General features: G+C 41.4%; 1 protein-coding gene across 2 annotated transcripts in view; it reads left to right on the forward strand.

Annotated features, from left to right (window-relative positions):
- LOC110494440 (immunoglobulin superfamily member 21) overlaps positions 1–16,785 on the forward strand; it is a 279,170-nt gene that overhangs the window by 112,677 nt on the left and 149,708 nt on the right. For both annotated transcript variants that reach the window (XM_036950494.2, XM_036950495.2), the window contains exon 2: positions 3,148–3,260. In XM_036950494.2, coding sequence (XP_036806389.1) covers positions 3,148–3,260 — 113 coding nt within the window. The remainder of the gene's footprint in view (positions 1–3,147; positions 3,261–16,785) is intronic.

The raw sequence follows: 16,785 nt of genomic DNA on the forward strand, positions 1-16,785 counted from the left end.
TAGCAAAGTAATTACAATTTAGCAGATTAACACTGGAGTGATAGATGAGCAGATGATGGTGTGTAAGTAGTGATACTGGTGTGCAAAAGAGCAGAAAAGTAAATAAAAACAATATGGGGATGAGGTAGGTAGATTGGGTGGGCTATTTACAGATGGACTATGTACAGCTGCAGTGATCGGTTAGCCGCTCAGATAGCTGATGTTTAAAGTTAGTGAGGGAAATGTAAGTCTCCTGAGCAACAATGGAAACTCTCAAACCTCTGTAGCAACATGTTACCTTACCAAGCAGTTCTCCAATAAGGACCTGCCCTGACCTGGCATAAACCATTAACATCTTGAAATGGCTAGGCAAACATTTTTATGGACAGTGATCATGCTTTAAAAGCAATGCTTTTGCACGTTTCATATAACAATGATTGGCCAATACTACAGCATAATATTACAGCAGCCATTTTGGAAAGCACGTAGTGTTGAACAACAAGGATCCTGATTGGCTGACTATCCTTTGTTGTTCAACGTGACGTGCATTCCAAAATGGCGGCTGTTGCTTCTGCTACCTAGCATGAGGATGAAAAAACTAGCAGTATTTAAATCTTCTTGATGTGACATTTTGGATAATGGGAACATTTGGAAGACAGTGCCATGGACTATTCCTGGATTGAGGTATGTTTTCCCGAGCCATAACTTGCTCCTGCTCTGCCTTGCCCTAATCTAAGCAGAAGCCCTCTCCGACCCTATAGTGAGATGTACTTACAATCAAGCAAAGGGTTGGAATCTAGTCTGGCTAGCTGACACCTAACTCAATGTGCTCCTGATTCCTTCAATGTGTACCATGCGAGTTGCGCCAGAATACTTTGTCATATACATAAAAAAAAACATCCATCACAGATTTAGGATACCATCCTCTACCCGCTACTCAGCCATAATAGTGTCAAACCCAAAGCAAGGAATTTTACATTGAGTGTAATCAACTTCAGCCACTAGTGTAGGTCTACACAGTCTCGTGTTCGGGGCTGTAAATCAAGATTTCTGTCTTCGATTTTCTGTCATGGATAATGAGACATTTCCTGAACATTTGCATGTTTTCATCAGAAAGTTACAATATTTTCTGAAGAGTTTGGCAAACACTTTCATGAACAACTACAACATGAAAACATATGTGTAGTTGTTAAATGAGTAATTAAAGACAACATTTAGTTGAATTTGAACTGATAATCACAACATTTCTTAGGCATTTCTTAAGCATTTCAGATCATTAGGAGTAATCACAAGCCATGGTATGAAGGAATGAAGCCATATGTTACTCTTTACTAATTGTCATACTTGTATTGGAAGTTGTTGCTACCTGACAGAGGAAGTTAATTTAATGTCAAACAGTCTGTGTTTCCTTATAATTTTATACTGACAAAACCAACTGACAAAACTAGTATATCTAAGAATGTTCAAAGCACGGTATAGCTGAGCAAGGTTTATGTCCTTCAGTGACATTATTTGTTTCAAATTAGCTGTTTCTTCTCTAGTTATCATAATATAATGTAAATTGGAGGCGGTGGGTGGGGGTCACTGAAACAACAAACAAAACATGTGGGGCTATGCACAGGTTGATCCTATTTAGTTCAAATTGGTTGTCACTATGTATGTATTGCAGGGCTCTCCATCTTCCTGGAGCAATATCGTCCTGTAGGTTTTAGCTTCAATCCTAATCTAGCGCTGATTCTAATAATTAGCTAGTTGATAAATTGAATCAGGTTAGTTACAACTGAGGTTGGAATCGAAAACAGGGAGAGGCCTGATCTATTGGGACCTCAACAATTTGAGAAAACTTTGAATTAATCATGTTGGGCATTCAATTAGAATATTTCTGTGGTGTAATCCAGATCTATTTAAAATACATGAATAGTACATCTTACACTGCTTTTAGACCCTTTTCTAATTTATTTCACTTAAAAGTGTTGAAGCCAATGAAAATGTATTCCCTATATTAATGAAAAACAAAACATGTCAATACTTTATATAAGCTATTTCTGATCATGCCCCCCCCCCCCCCCCCCCCCGCCAAAACACTTCTGTTTATCATCCTCTCCTTCTAATATGGGAATAATTCAGACCTGGGACACCAGGTGAGTGCAATTACCAGGTAGAAACAAAAAACATTATGGTTTCAGCCCTCCAGGACCGTAATTAAACAGCCCTGCTAAATCAGTGTTTCTGAACTCCAGTCCTCCAGTACCAGCAACAATAAAATGTTTTGTTGTAGCCTGGGAAAAGCACACCTGGTTGAACTTGTCAAATAATCATTCAACCCTCAATGAGTTTAATCAGGTGAGTTTGTCTGGGGCTACAACAGAAATATGTGTTGTTCGGGGTACTCGAGGACTGAAGTTAGGAAACCCTGCTCTAAAGTATAATAATATTTTTTTTGTTGTCAAACTACACATTTCCATGTTTGAAACAATCACATTAATATGCATGCGCTGCTGGTGTTCCATCAACAGGGAACAAAGATTGATCTGACTTTGAATTGTTGATAGCAAACTTGCTATTATACACTGAATATACCAAACATTATGAACACATTCCTAATATTGATTTGCCTCCCTGCCTTTTTCTCTGAGAACAGCCTCAATTCGTCTGGGCATGGACTCTACATGGTGTCGAAAGCGTTCCACAGGGATGCTGGCCCATGTTTACTCCAATGCTTCCCACAGCAGTGTCAAGTTGGCTGGATGTCCTTTGGGTGGTGGACCATTCTTGATACATACAGGAAACTGTTGAGTGTAAAAAACCCAGCAGTGTTGCAGTTCTTGACACAAACTGGTACGCATGGCACCTATTACCATACCCTATTCAAAGGAACTTAAATTTTTTTGTCTTTTCTATTCATGCTCTGAATGGCACACATACACAATCCGTCTCCATATTCTCAAGGCTAATAAATCCTTCTTTAAGCTGTCTCCTCCCCTTCATCTACACTAATTGAAGTGGATTTAACAAGTGACATCAATAAGGGATCTTACTTTTAAACTGGATTCACCTGGTCAGTCTATGTCATGGAAAGAGCACGTGTTCTTAATGTTGTATACACTCAGTGTATTCATGATATGACATTGCTAACCATACTCATTATATCTTTCTTCTTCCCTATAGGATATCTGACAGTAACCATTGAGCCCCTTCCTCCTGTTGTTGTGGGAGAGACTGTGACCCTGAAGTGCAACTTCAAGACTGATGGAAGACTTCGAGAGATTGTGTGGTACAGGGTGAGTAAAGCTACAAGCTCATACTGTATATGCCATGTACACTGGCCCATCAACTCTGATCTGTGTGGCTTAATCACTTTTTGGTGTCAATTACAGTGCATTATGAAATTATTCAGACCACTTCACTTTTTCCACATTTTGTTACTATATGTTACAGCCTTATTTTTAAATTGATTAAATTAAAACATGTCCTTATCAATATACACACAATAACCCATAATGACAAAGCGAAAACAGGTCTTTAGAAATGTTTGCTAATAAAAAACTGAAATACCTTATTTTCTTATTAGTATTCAGATCTTTTGTAATGAGACTCGAAATTGGGCTCAGGTGCATCCTGTTTCCATTGATCATCCTTGAGATGTTTCTACAACTTGATTGGACATAATTTGGAAAGGCACACACCTGTCTATATAAGATCTCACAGTTGACAGTGCATGTCAGAATAAAACCTAAGCCATGAGGTCGAAGGAATTGTCCATAGAGGTCCAGGACAGGATTGTGTCGAGGCAGACATCTGGGGAAGGGTACCAAAACATGTCTGCAGCATTGAAGGTCCCCAAGAACACAGTGGCCTCCATCCTTCTTAAATGGAAGAAGTTTGTAACCACCAAGACTCCTCCAAGAGCTGGCCACCCAGCCAAACTAAGCAATCGGGGGAGAAGGGGCTTGGTCAGGGAGGTGACCAATAACTCGATGGTCACTCTGACAGAGCTCCAGAGTTCCTCTGTGGAGATGGGAGAACCTTCCAGAAGAACAACCATCTATGCAGCACTCCATCAATCAGGCCTTTATGGTAGAGTGACCAGATGGAAGCCACTCTTCAGTAAAAGGCACATGTCAGCCCGCTTGGAGTTTGCCAAAAGCTACCTAAAGGACTCTCAGACCATGATGAACCAGATTCTCTTGTCTGATGAAACCAAGGTTGAACTCTTTTGCCTGAAGGCCAAGTGTCACGTTTCGAGGCAACCAGGCACCGCAAATCACCTGGCCAATACCATCCCTACGGTGAAGTATGGTTTTGTGTTACAATATCATGGAGTGGGTATGATTTTCAGCGGTAGGGACTGGGAGACTAGTCAGGATCGAGGGAAACATGATCGAAGCAAAGTACAGAGAGGTCCTTGATGAAAACTGCTCCAGAGCGCTCTGCACCTCAGACTGGGGCGAAGGTTCTCCTTCCAACAGGACAACGACCCTAAGCACACAGCCAAGACTATGCAAGAGTTGCTTCGGGACAAGTCTCTGAATATCCTTGAGTGGCCCAGCCAGAACCCGGACTTGAACCCGATCGAACAGCTCTGAAGAGATCTGAAAATAGTTCTGCAGTGACCCTCCCCAACCAAACTGACAGTGCTTGAAAGGATCTGCAGAGAAGAATGGGAGAAACTCCCCAAATCCAGGTGTGCCAAGCTCATAGCGTCAAACCCAAGAAGGCTCGAGGCTGTAATTGCTGCCAAAGGTGCTTAAAAGTACTGAGTAAAGGGTCTGAATATGCTATGTGACATTTCAGTTTGTTTTTTTGCAATAATTTCTAAAAACCTGTTTTTGCTCTGTCATTATTGGATATTGTGTGTAGATTGATGAGAAACAAACAATTTGAACAATTTTAGAATAAGGCTGTTACATAACAAAATGTAGAAAAAGTGAAGGGGTCTGAATACTTTCCGAATGCACTGTATTTATACATTTTATAAGATGTACAGTACCAGTCAAAAGTTTACATTGTAGAATAAGAGGGAAGACATCAAAATGAAATATGAAATAAAACATATGGAATATTGTAGTAACCAAAAAAGTGTCAAACAAATCAAAATATACTTTATATTCTTCAAAGTAACCACCCATTGCCTTGATGACAGCTTTGCACACTCATGGCATTCTCTCAACCAGCTTCATGAAGTAGTCACCTGGAATGCATTTCAATTAACAGTTGTGCCTTGTTAAAAGATAAATTGTGGAATATCATTCCTTCTTAATGCTTTTGAGTCAATCAGTTGTGTTGTGACAAGGTAGGGTTGGTATACAGAAGATAGCCCTATTTGGTAAAAGACCAAGTCCATATTATGGCAAGAACAGCTCAAATAAGGAAAGAGAAACATGAATGTCAGTTCATACGGACAATTTCAAGAACTTTCAAAGTTTTTTTAAGTGCAGTCGTAAAAAAACATCAAGCGCTATGATGAAACTGGCTCTCATGAAGACCCAAAGTTACCTCTGCTACAGATGATACGTTTATTAGAGTTACCAGACTCAGAAATTGCAGTCCAAATAAATGCTTCACAGATTTCAAGTAACATACACATCTCAACACTCAAGACTGCATGAATCAGGCCTTTATGGTTGAATTACTGCAAAGAAACCACTGCTAAAGGACACCAATAATAAGAAGAGACTTGCTTGGGCCAAGAAACACAAGCAAAGCACAAGCTTAGACCTGTGGAAATCTGTCCTTTGGTCTGATGAGTCCAAATGTTTTATTTTTGTTTCCAAACCCTGTGTCTTTGTGAGATGCAGAATAGGTGAATGGATGATCTCCGCATTTGTGGTTCCCACCGTGAGCATGGAGGAGGAGGTGTGATGGTGTGGGGGTGCTTTGCTGGTGACACTGTCAGTGATTTATTTAGAATTCAAAGCAAACTTAGCAACATAACTACCACAGCATTCTGCAGCTATACGCCATCCCATCTGGTTTGCGCTGAGTGGGACAATAATTTGTTTTTCAGTGGACAATGACCCAACACATCTCCAGGCTGTGTAAGGGCTATTTGACCAAGAAGGAGAGTGATGGAGTGCTGCATCAGATGACCTTGCCTCCACAATCACCCAACCTCAAACAAATTGAGATGGTTTGGGTCGAGTTGGACCACAGAGTGAAGGAAAAGCAGCCAACAAGTGCTCATTATATGTGGGAACTCCTTCAAGACTGTTGGAAAAGCATTCCAGGTGAAGCTTCATGTTTAATAACAACTTCATGTTTATTAACAAAGCATTTTCTAAATTCAAACGAACCCCTGAAACTAGACATGGACGTTTAGAAGACATTGGTTGTCTTCAAAGTTGTAAATTGCGGAAGTATCGCCAAGTTAAGGTTGGTTGACAGTACCTACAGTATTCCAAACAGTACCTAACCTGTAACGGCTAATGGAGCATCACATAAGCCCATTACAATCTGCTAGCTAGTTATTGCCATGTCTTAATGGTTCACAGCTGGTCACTCTGCAGTTATCACAGCCCCAGTTGGTGGACTAAACTGCATAAATGTTCAAGATAATTAAGTACAGTATGTCAGAGAAAGAATGTCTTTGTCTCAGCCCCTCAAGCTCTAATGCTCGGGTCTATAATGTTGCTGTTGCTTTGTGGATAATGTGTACCAAAACTATGCCCAGATATTTTGCATAAAATGGAAACTAATGTGACGTTAATAGGCAGATGATTATAGATCAGAGGCTGGGTTTTGTCTACTGAAACAATGGTGTTCAAAAGAGGTCACATAGAAGCACTTGGATGGATATCAATGAAGCAACAGCTGTCAGCTCACGGCCTGATTATTTAATTTACCCTAAACTCCCCAATTAATCGCTGTTAAGGGTTATACAAGTATGCATGATGAAATATTCTTTCTTTATTCTGTGGAATGCTGCAGTCATAGACAGTATCCTGACTGATATGTGAGTAGAACATGAGCCAGTTTAGTTTATATGGAGTCCTTACCTTGTTGGGCTTGTAAGCTTCGTGCTCTCAAGGACTAGCCTACAATAATGTTTAATATTGGTGCAGATATGAAGTATTTGAAGTAATTCACTGTCTCTTGATCATAGCAATGCCTTTTACACCGTGAACATGTCTGCCCTTTGGGGGAATGGATTTGGAAGAGGACATTTAATAGAATTCAACAATAGATAATTTTTTATGGAGTCCTCACTATCATTTTTGCCAGGCAGGAACTAGACTGTTATGGTATGCTGCTGTAGTATAAAACAAACTCCATAGAGAGCAAGGCTGTCCACATCAAGTATTGGATAGTGAGGAAAATGCAGAGGTTGTAGAGAGAAACCAGCCTTATCTCTCTTGTGCCCACTGCTCGATGCAACCGCGAATAAATTATAAATCAATTATCCACACTCAGCTGCCAAAGTCTCTTTAATCTCTGCCTTTTATTTAACTAAACTGTCGACTTCTCATTTCTCCCCCACATTCAAATGGAAGTGGGGTTGATACCCACCTGGGGAATCATCATATCTAATCGAAGTCTGGCCAACGAAACAGAAGCTGAATGAACTAAAGATCTCAGCTAGCCACTCATTCATTACCAGGTTGCCCTTATCTTAACAGATTCTGTTTGAGGATTCTGTAATGCACACCAGCGCCAGACTGCTCCTTGAAATCTTGCATATCCTTAGTATGGCTAAGGCCTAGCGTAGTCCCTCAAGATAATTAAGAATGCTATTGAGAGGCTTTCAAGCTGGCCTAGTAGAGACTTAGTGGGCAGCATATCGGAAAATATAGAAAGATGTCAAACATAGTCACCTAAAAAAGCTCAAACTACTATTCAAAACTTGTTCGTTTTACATTTTGAACAATCTCTATGTGTGGCATTTGACATAGCCCTGATAACAAAGATAATCATACAAATCACAGTCAGACAACCTGGATAAACTGATGTAGGTCCAAGATGCCTCTTGTAAGTACAATTTTCTACATGCCTCTTTTCATAGTTCGGGAATGTATTATTGTTTACTTGCACCTTACGAAGAAGCTATCCAGATCAGCGCAGTGCCTAATATCTCCCTGGAAGTTACAGCAGATTTCCATCTTACTGTATGTCAACACTGTGTTTATGTTAGGGACTTATCTGTGAGAGGAGATGTAATCCCCTGAATTACACAAAGATCAGTTCATCGGGAAGAAACCCATTTGGGCCTAAAGTAATTTGGGGGTAAATATTGGAAGATAAAGACTACTCCAACATCCAAGATTGAAATGTGGTTTTGTGATCATTTTCATTCTTGTTTCACCAATACCAATAATGCAAAAAGACTCATTATAAAAAAATTATCAAAAGTAGGATCGGAAGAATCTCGGATTCAACATTTATATTGGTCATGGTGAGCTAGAGCAGTGAAGAGGAAAATACTGTAGGAAAAAACCCCAGATGGACTATAATACTAGAGAGGGCTTACTCACCATGAGTGTTTTTTCCATCTATTGGATGTTTAAATGTATTAGTCAGATCAGACCACTATGCTCCATAAGCAAACACATAAAAGCATCTCAAGTGTATGTGATATTCCACTGAGGGCCACATGAATGCTTTTATTTTGCAGTGGGTTCTGGCAGACCATGGATTAGGCACTGTGGATATGTAATACCATCAAACTGTCCTCAACATTGTAATAGCATTTCATGATGGGGTTACAAATAGAGTGGAGGAGAGAATCTCTATCAGTTCTGAAACCATTCTGAACATGTGCAGTAGGGACATGGAGGGATAAGATGCTGGCTGGGGAGGCCTGTGGAGACTTATCCTCACTGAGACGTGTGGCAGCTCACCTCATGCTGTGCTTGTTCTGATTATGTCACTATAATGAAGAGATACCCATGGCTCTCTCCCTACGGGGACCTCAGCAGTGTTGATGGTGACAGCGCAGGGTTTCCGCTTGGCTGCCTGTTGAGTGCCATTCTGCATTACGCTTAATTCTCCCTAGTTTAACCTCCCTCTCTCTCCCCGATTCCCCTCTCTCATTACTACATCCCTCCTCCCACCTTGACAGCACTCTTATGGGATCATCTCTCTGGCCAACATAGTCAGCAGAGCCCAGTGCCCTAAACATGGGCAATTTACCACAGACCTGTCGCTAAGCTCATCCGTTTGAATTAATGCTATCTCACACATAGGGTCCACATGGTTCGGGCAGGTTAACCTCAGCCTCTTTCATTATAATTCCTCAGGACCAGCTGTCTTCATCCTGCTCTTTGTCAGTTTGAGCTCTATTCTCACCTCATAGAAGAGATCGAAGATACTGTTAAGAAAGGATGGAACTAATAGTGTTATCATGGAGATATAGATATATATATATATATATATATATATATATATATATTTAGTTTTTTTTGCTTTCAACAGTCTGATTATTGATATTGCAAGACACCTGTGATGTTTAAGTTCAAGTTAATGATCTGAATGTGTCATTAGCCATTGAGAATTTGCTGGAATTTATATAATTCATATGAGCCTCTTGATTAAGTTGAATTGTAGAGTATTGATGTGAGCATTTGGTTAGACACATGATATTCTTCCACTTGAATAGATCACATGGGCTCTCATGCAGAAATGATTGTTGATTGACAAGTGGAGATTGCATAGAGAGAGAGGGGATTTAAAGGGGAGATGTACAGTAAGTGCTGCACTTCAAAATAGAGGTAGGCTTACTTTCAATAATAGCCTATCTCAGATTTTCATTACTGCAAGGCTTTGATGTTTGCTATCACTTTATCAGTAAACTGTAATGGGAGTAGCACTTATTTGTCAACTAGGCTTATTTGCTGTGGAATCCATTTTCCTTTTCACTGATTTTGCTTTTGTTCTGTGTAATGCATTACAGTCTCCCACTTGGGACTATTAGACAATGAGAGCTCATTTATTTGTGAGAGGTAGCCTAGCATAAATTTGTAGGATATATGAGAAGAACCTTGGTAGGAATAATATTTAACTCTACTAAATACAGTGTTATGAGCATGAGCAATGAACCTATAACTACCAAATAAGTAAACAAAGGAATACAAAGCCACCATTATCTATGAACTCATTTTCAAATGTGATATAGGAACAATACAGTACCTCCCCCTCAAAAACATTCCCTCTTATGACTTTCCAACCTTTTGTTGGTAAATGTTAGCTAACTGCTTGTACGTCTTTCAAAAATGGAAACATGCATGTAGCGGAGAAGTTTCCTGAAAATATATATTATTAAAATACATTGTTTCAGTCCTGCAGTTTGGTTTCCTTAGAGCAGGTATTCCCAAACTGGGGTTCACGCAATGGCGTCGGGGTAAGCCAAATAAAAATGTGAAAAACGTATTTTTTTTTTTTCATAAAAAATTTCATTTTTTTTCCTTCACATTTTCAAATAGTCCATTTATATTTTATAGCAGGGCTAAACATTTGGTTGAGGTTTTTTTCTTCCTGAGTAGCCTCATTTCACTGCCAAAAATCAAATTAAATCATCTAGTGTTCAGCGAAATAACAACGCAATGTCAAATACAGGTAGCCTAGTCAAATAATTAACCATTACTCTCTTGCGGGAATTCCACTAACGATCCGTATGTAGCCACGTGACCGGTCTGGAGTGGGCTACAGTACTACATACAGTAAGAGCAAAATAATCCTAATAAAATAAAATAATAAAAACCTTAGTGTAACAACAGTTTTAGTAAGTAATACTGAAGTCGTGCACAATTATTAATGTCTATTTAGGTTTATGTTGCCCATTCATTGTCAGTTAGAGACACAGTAGGACCCAAAAGCATAATCAGTGCTCTAACTCCCCCTTGCGCTGGTCTGGAGCAATGAAGTGGTGACGCAGGGTACCGTACTAAACCACAAATTACCTCTATGTCCCTCAGCATAATAACAAATATTTTAGTGGAGCAACCACTGTATACTGCAGCATCCACGAGAGGCTCTTGCTGCCAAGGGAATGCCTGATAGCTTGAAAGATGTTTTGGACACTAAAGTGAAAATGGCTAACTTTGTTAAAGCAAGGCCCCTGAAATCTCGTGTATTTTCTGCACTACGCAATGATATGGGCAGCGACCATGTAACGCTTTTACAACATACCGTGCGCTGGTTATCAAGAGGCAAAGTATTGACACATTTTTTGGAATTGAGAGACGAGCTTAAAGTTTTCTTTACTAACCATCATTTTCACTTGTCTGACCGCTTGCATGATGACGAGTTTCTCACACGACTGGACTATCTGGGTGATGTTTTTCTCGCCAGAATGATCTGAATCAAGGACTATATTCAATGTGTGGAACAAAATTGAGGCTATGATTAAGAAGTTGAAGCTCTTCTCTGTCTGCATTAACAAGGACAACACACAGATCTTTCCATCATTGTAAGCTGCATGTAAGCTTACGGACACTGTCAAATGTGATATAGCGAAGCACCTGAGTGAGCAATTATGCAGATACTTTCCCGAAACAGATGACACAAACAACTGGATTCATTATCCCTTTCATGCCCTGCCTCCAGTCCATTACCGATATCTGAACAAGAGAGAGCCTCATCAAAATTGCAACAAACGGTTCTGTGAAAATGTAATTTAATCAGAAGCCACCGCCAGATTTCTGGATTGGGCTGCGCTCAGAGTATCCTGCCTTGGCAAGTCTTGCTGTTAAGACACTGATGCCTTTTGCAACCACATACCTATGTGATAATGGATTCTCAGCCCTCACTAGCATGAACACTAAATACAGGCACATACTGTGGGTGGAAAATGATTTAAGACTGAGACTCTCTCCAATACATCCCAACATTGCAGTTATGTGCATCCTTTCAGGCACACCCTTCTCATTAACCTGTGGTGAGTTATTCATAATTTTCGATGAGCAAATAAGGTTTTATATGTAAGATGGTTAAATAAAGAGGAAAATTATTGATTATTATTATATTATTATTTGTACCCTGGTCCTATAAGAGCTCTTTGTCACTTCCCACAGTTGTGACAAAAACTAACACTCATTCTTATGTTTAATAAATGTATCGTATAGTGTGTGTGTGGCAGGCTTACAATGATGGCAAAAAACACCAACATTTGAGAGTGCGCTGACCCTAGTTCTATAGAGGGGGTACGCAGCTTGAGGTAGAATGTTTGAAATGGTACGGAACTATGAAAAGTTTGGGAACCACTGCCTTAAAGGAAAAGCTTGTCTTTAAAATTGGGAAAGTTTATTTTTTATCTGTAACACACTGTGATGTAATTCCTGCAGTCTAAGCTGGAACATAAAATCAATTGTGGAATGATGATGAGAATGAGACAGTTGCTGCCCACACAGACTCCCCCTGCACTCATCTTATTCTAATATCCTTTACTGAATTTTGTTTTTACTGTTTGCTTCTAGTGACAATGCATATTGTTGCCACAGGTTTGCCACAGATTTAAAAATAATCTTCAGATAATTGTTTGCCAGAAAAAACTTCCGGCGCCGACAGAGATGGCCGCATCGCTTCGCATTCCTAGGAAACTATGCAGTTTTGTTTTTTTACGTGTTATTTCTTACATTGGTACCCCAGATCATCTTAGGTTTCATTACATACAGTCGAGAAGAACTACTGAATATAAGAGCAGCGTCAACTCACCATCAGTACGACCAAGAATATGACTTTCCCGGAGCGGATCCTGTGTTCTGCCTTCCACCCAGGACAACGGAATGGATCCCAGCCTGCGACCCAAAACAACGACGTCGTAAAAGAGGCAAACGAAGCGGTCTTCTGGTCAGGCTCCGGAGACGGGCACATCGCGCGCCACTCCCTAGCATACTACTCGCCAATGTCCAGTCTCTTGACAACAAGGTTGATGAAATCCGAGCAAGGGTAGCATTCCAGAGGGACATCAGGGACTGTAACGTTCTTTGCTTCAAGGAAACATGGCTCACTCGAGAGACGCTATCGGAGTTGGTGCAGCCAGCTGGTTTCTCCACGCATCGCGCCAACAGAAACATCTTTCTGGTAAGAAGAGGGGCGGGGGCGTATGCTTTATGGTTAACGAGACGTGGTGTGGTCACAACAACAAGAATTCCTCACAATCAAATGTCGACCGCATTATCTACCAAGGGAATTCTCTTCGATTATAATCGAAGCCATATATATTCCCCCCCAAGCAGACACATCGATGGCTCTGAACAAACTTTATTTGACTCTTTGCAAACTGGAATCCACACATCCTGAGGCTGCATTAATTGTAGCTGGGGATTTTAACAAGGCTAATCTGAAAACAAGACTCCCTAAATTGAATCAGCATATCGATTGCGCAACCAGGGCTGGAAAAACCTTGGATCATTGCTATTCTAACTTCCGCGATGCATATAAGGCCCTCCCCCGCCTACCTTTCGGAAAAGCTGACCACGACTCCATTTTGTTGCTCCTAGCCTACAGACAGAAACTAAAACAAGAAGCTCCCACGCTGAGGTCTGTTCAACGCTGGTCCGACCAATCTGATTCCACGCTCCAAGACTGCTTCCATCACGTGGACTGGGATATGTTTCGTATTGCGTCAAACAACAACATTGACGAATACGCTGATTCGGTAAGCGAGTTCATTAGAACATGCGTTGAAGATGTCGTTCCCATAGCAACGATTAAAACATTCCCAAGCCAGAAACCGTGGATTGATGGCAGCATTCGCGTGAAACTGAAAGCACGAACCACTGCTTTTAATCAGGGCAAGGTGACCGGAAACATGACCGAATACAAACAGTGTAGCTATTCCCTCCGCAAGGCAAATAAAACAAGCTAAGCGTCAGTATAGAGACAAAGTAGAATCGTAATTCAACGGCTCAGACACAAGAGGTGGCAGGGTCTACAGTCAATCACGGATTACAAAAAGAAAACCAGCCCAGTCTTACGGACCAGGATGCCTTGCTCCCAGGCAGACTAAATAACTTTTTTGCCCGCTTTGAGGACAATACAGTGCCACTGACACGGCCCGCAACCAAAACATACAGACTCTCCTTCACTGCAGCCAAGGTGAGTAATACATTTAAACGTCTTAACCCTCGCAAGGCTGCAGGCCCAGACGGCATCCCCAGCCGCGCCCTCAGAGCATGCGCAGACCAGCTGGCTGGTGTGTTTACGGACATATTCAATCAATCCCTATCCCAGTCTGCTGTTCCCACATGCTTCAAGAGGGCCACCATTGCTCCTGTTCCCAAGAAAGCTAAGGTAACTGAGCTAAACGACTACCGCCCCGTAGCACTCACTTCCGTCATCATGAAGTGCTTTGAGAGACTAGTCAAGGACCATATCACCTCCACCCTACTTGATACCCTAGACCCACTCCAATTTGCTTACCGCCCAAATAGGTCCACAGACGATGCAATCTCAACCACACTGCACACTGCCCTAACCCATCTGGACAAGAGGAATACCTATGTGAGAATGCTGTTCATCGACTACAGCTCAGCATTTAACACCATAGTACCCTCCAAACTCATCATCAAGCTCGAGACCCTGGGTCTCGACCCCGCCCTGTGCAACTTGGTACTGGACTTCCTGACGGGCCGCCCCCAGGTGGTGAGGGTAGGTAACAACATCTCCACCCCGCTGATCCTCAACACTGGGGCCCCACAAGGGTGCGTTCTGAGCTCTCTCCTGTACTCCCTGTTCACCCACGACTGCGTGGCCACGCACGCCTCCAACTCAATCATCAAGTTTGCGGACGACACAATAGTGCTAGGCTTGATTACCAACAACGACGAGACGGCCTACAGGGAGGAGGTGAGGGCCCTCGGAGTGTGGTGTCAGGAAAATAACCTCACACTCAACGTCAACAAAACTAAGGAGATGATTGTGGACTTCAGGAAACAGCAGAGGGAACACCCCCTTATCCAGATCGATGGAACAGTAGTGGAGAGGGTAGTAAGTTTTAAGTTCCTCGGCGTACACATCACAGACAAACTGAATTGGTTCACCAACACAGACAGCATCGTGAAGAAGGCACAGCAGCGCCTCTTCAACCTCAGGAGGCTGAAGAAATTTGACTTGTCACCAAAAGCACTTACAAACTTCTACAGATGCACAATCGAGAGCATCCTGTCGGGCTGTATCACCGCCTGGTACGACAACTGCTCCGCCCACAACCGTAAGGCTCTCCAGAGGGTAGTGAGGTCTGCACAGCGCATCACCGGGGGCAAACTACCTGCCCTCCAGGACACCTACACCACCCGATGTCACAGGAAGGCCATAAAGATCATCAAGGACAACAACCACCCGAGCCACTGCCTGTTCACCCCGCTATCATCCAGAAGGCGAGGTCAGTACAGGTGCATCAAAGCTGGGACCGAGAGACTGAAAAACAGCTTATTTCTCAAGGCCATCAGACTGTTAAACAGCCACCACTAACATTGAGTGGCTGCTGCCAACACACTGACTCAACTCCAGCCACTTTAATAATGGGAATTGATGTAAAATATATCACTAGCCACTTTAAACAATGCTACTTAATATAATGTTTACACACCCTACATTATTTATCTCATATGTATACGTATATACTGTACTCTATATCATCTACTGCATCTTATGTAATACATGTATCACTAGCCACTTTAAACTACGCCACTTTGTTTACATACTCATCTCATATGTATATACTGTACTCGATACCATCTACTGCATCTTGCCTATGCCGCTCTGTAGCACCACTCATTCATATATCTTTATGTACATATTCTTTATCCCTTTACACTTGTGTGTATAAGGTAGTAGTTTTGGAATTGTTAGCTAGATTACTCGTTGGTTATTACTGCATTTTCGGAACTAGAAGCACATGCATTTCGCTACACTCGCTAACATCTGCTAACCATGTGTATGTGACAAATAAAATTTGATTTGATTTGATTTGTTTGCCAGAAAAAACCTCTGGCGAACTGTTTGGCAACAATAATATGTATTGCCACTATTGCTAAACAGTTCGCCAGAGGTTTTTTCTGGCAAACAATTCTCTGAAGATTATTTTTTAATCTGTGGCAAATCTTTGGCATCAATATTATGTATTGCCATTATTGCTAAAGGTTTGCTGCAGATCCCCACTAGCTAGTGGCAAACATTTACAAACATCTGGCAACACTTTGTGGCACACTATTTAGTGCCAGAAACTTGCGGGAAGTTTGCAGCAGCAACTTCATTTTGGTAAGGGACACACTTACAATGTCTTTGGGTGTGCATCAAGCTTAACTTGTGGCCTACATTTCTCTACAAATCGCATTAACGCTGTTGACACAGAAAAAGCACAAGATCATGGGTATGCAAATTACTTTTCTCTTGGGAGTATTACAACACCAGAAGTTGGAGGAGGTTATTGGAGTGCATTGTGCCAGGGCTAAATCTATAGCTGGCTGGGCTATTCAGTCCAGAGTTAGATGGATTTGTCCAGATACATACCTTTGAACAGGGATAGGATGGCTGGTATAATACTTGACCAAGAAGTAGTGTTTTTCTTTCTACGGTAATCCTGTTTCCTGACTGCGGAGAGATGAGGGAGGCGTCACATTCCAAATCGGAGTCGGAAAAACTCAGGGACTGGGTTGCCCAGGCAACAGGAATATGTGAGCACAGTAAAGAGCTCTTTGTGTACACACAGCACACTCCTGTGGGGGGTTTGTGTGCTCAACTTTCTGCTGCTTTAAACCCCCAAGTGTAATTATGTCATTGTGAAAATGGCTCGGCTTGTTGGAGTATCTCGATTGTATGTAAATATATATATAAATATATACAGTATATATATATATATATATATATATT

The sequence above is a fragment of the Oncorhynchus mykiss genome, chromosome 17 (genome assembly GCF_057628025.1).
Source record: "Oncorhynchus mykiss isolate SJ-2025 chromosome 17, ASM5762802v1, whole genome shotgun sequence".
In the NCBI taxonomy this organism is placed as follows: domain Eukaryota; kingdom Metazoa; phylum Chordata; class Actinopteri; order Salmoniformes; family Salmonidae; genus Oncorhynchus; species Oncorhynchus mykiss.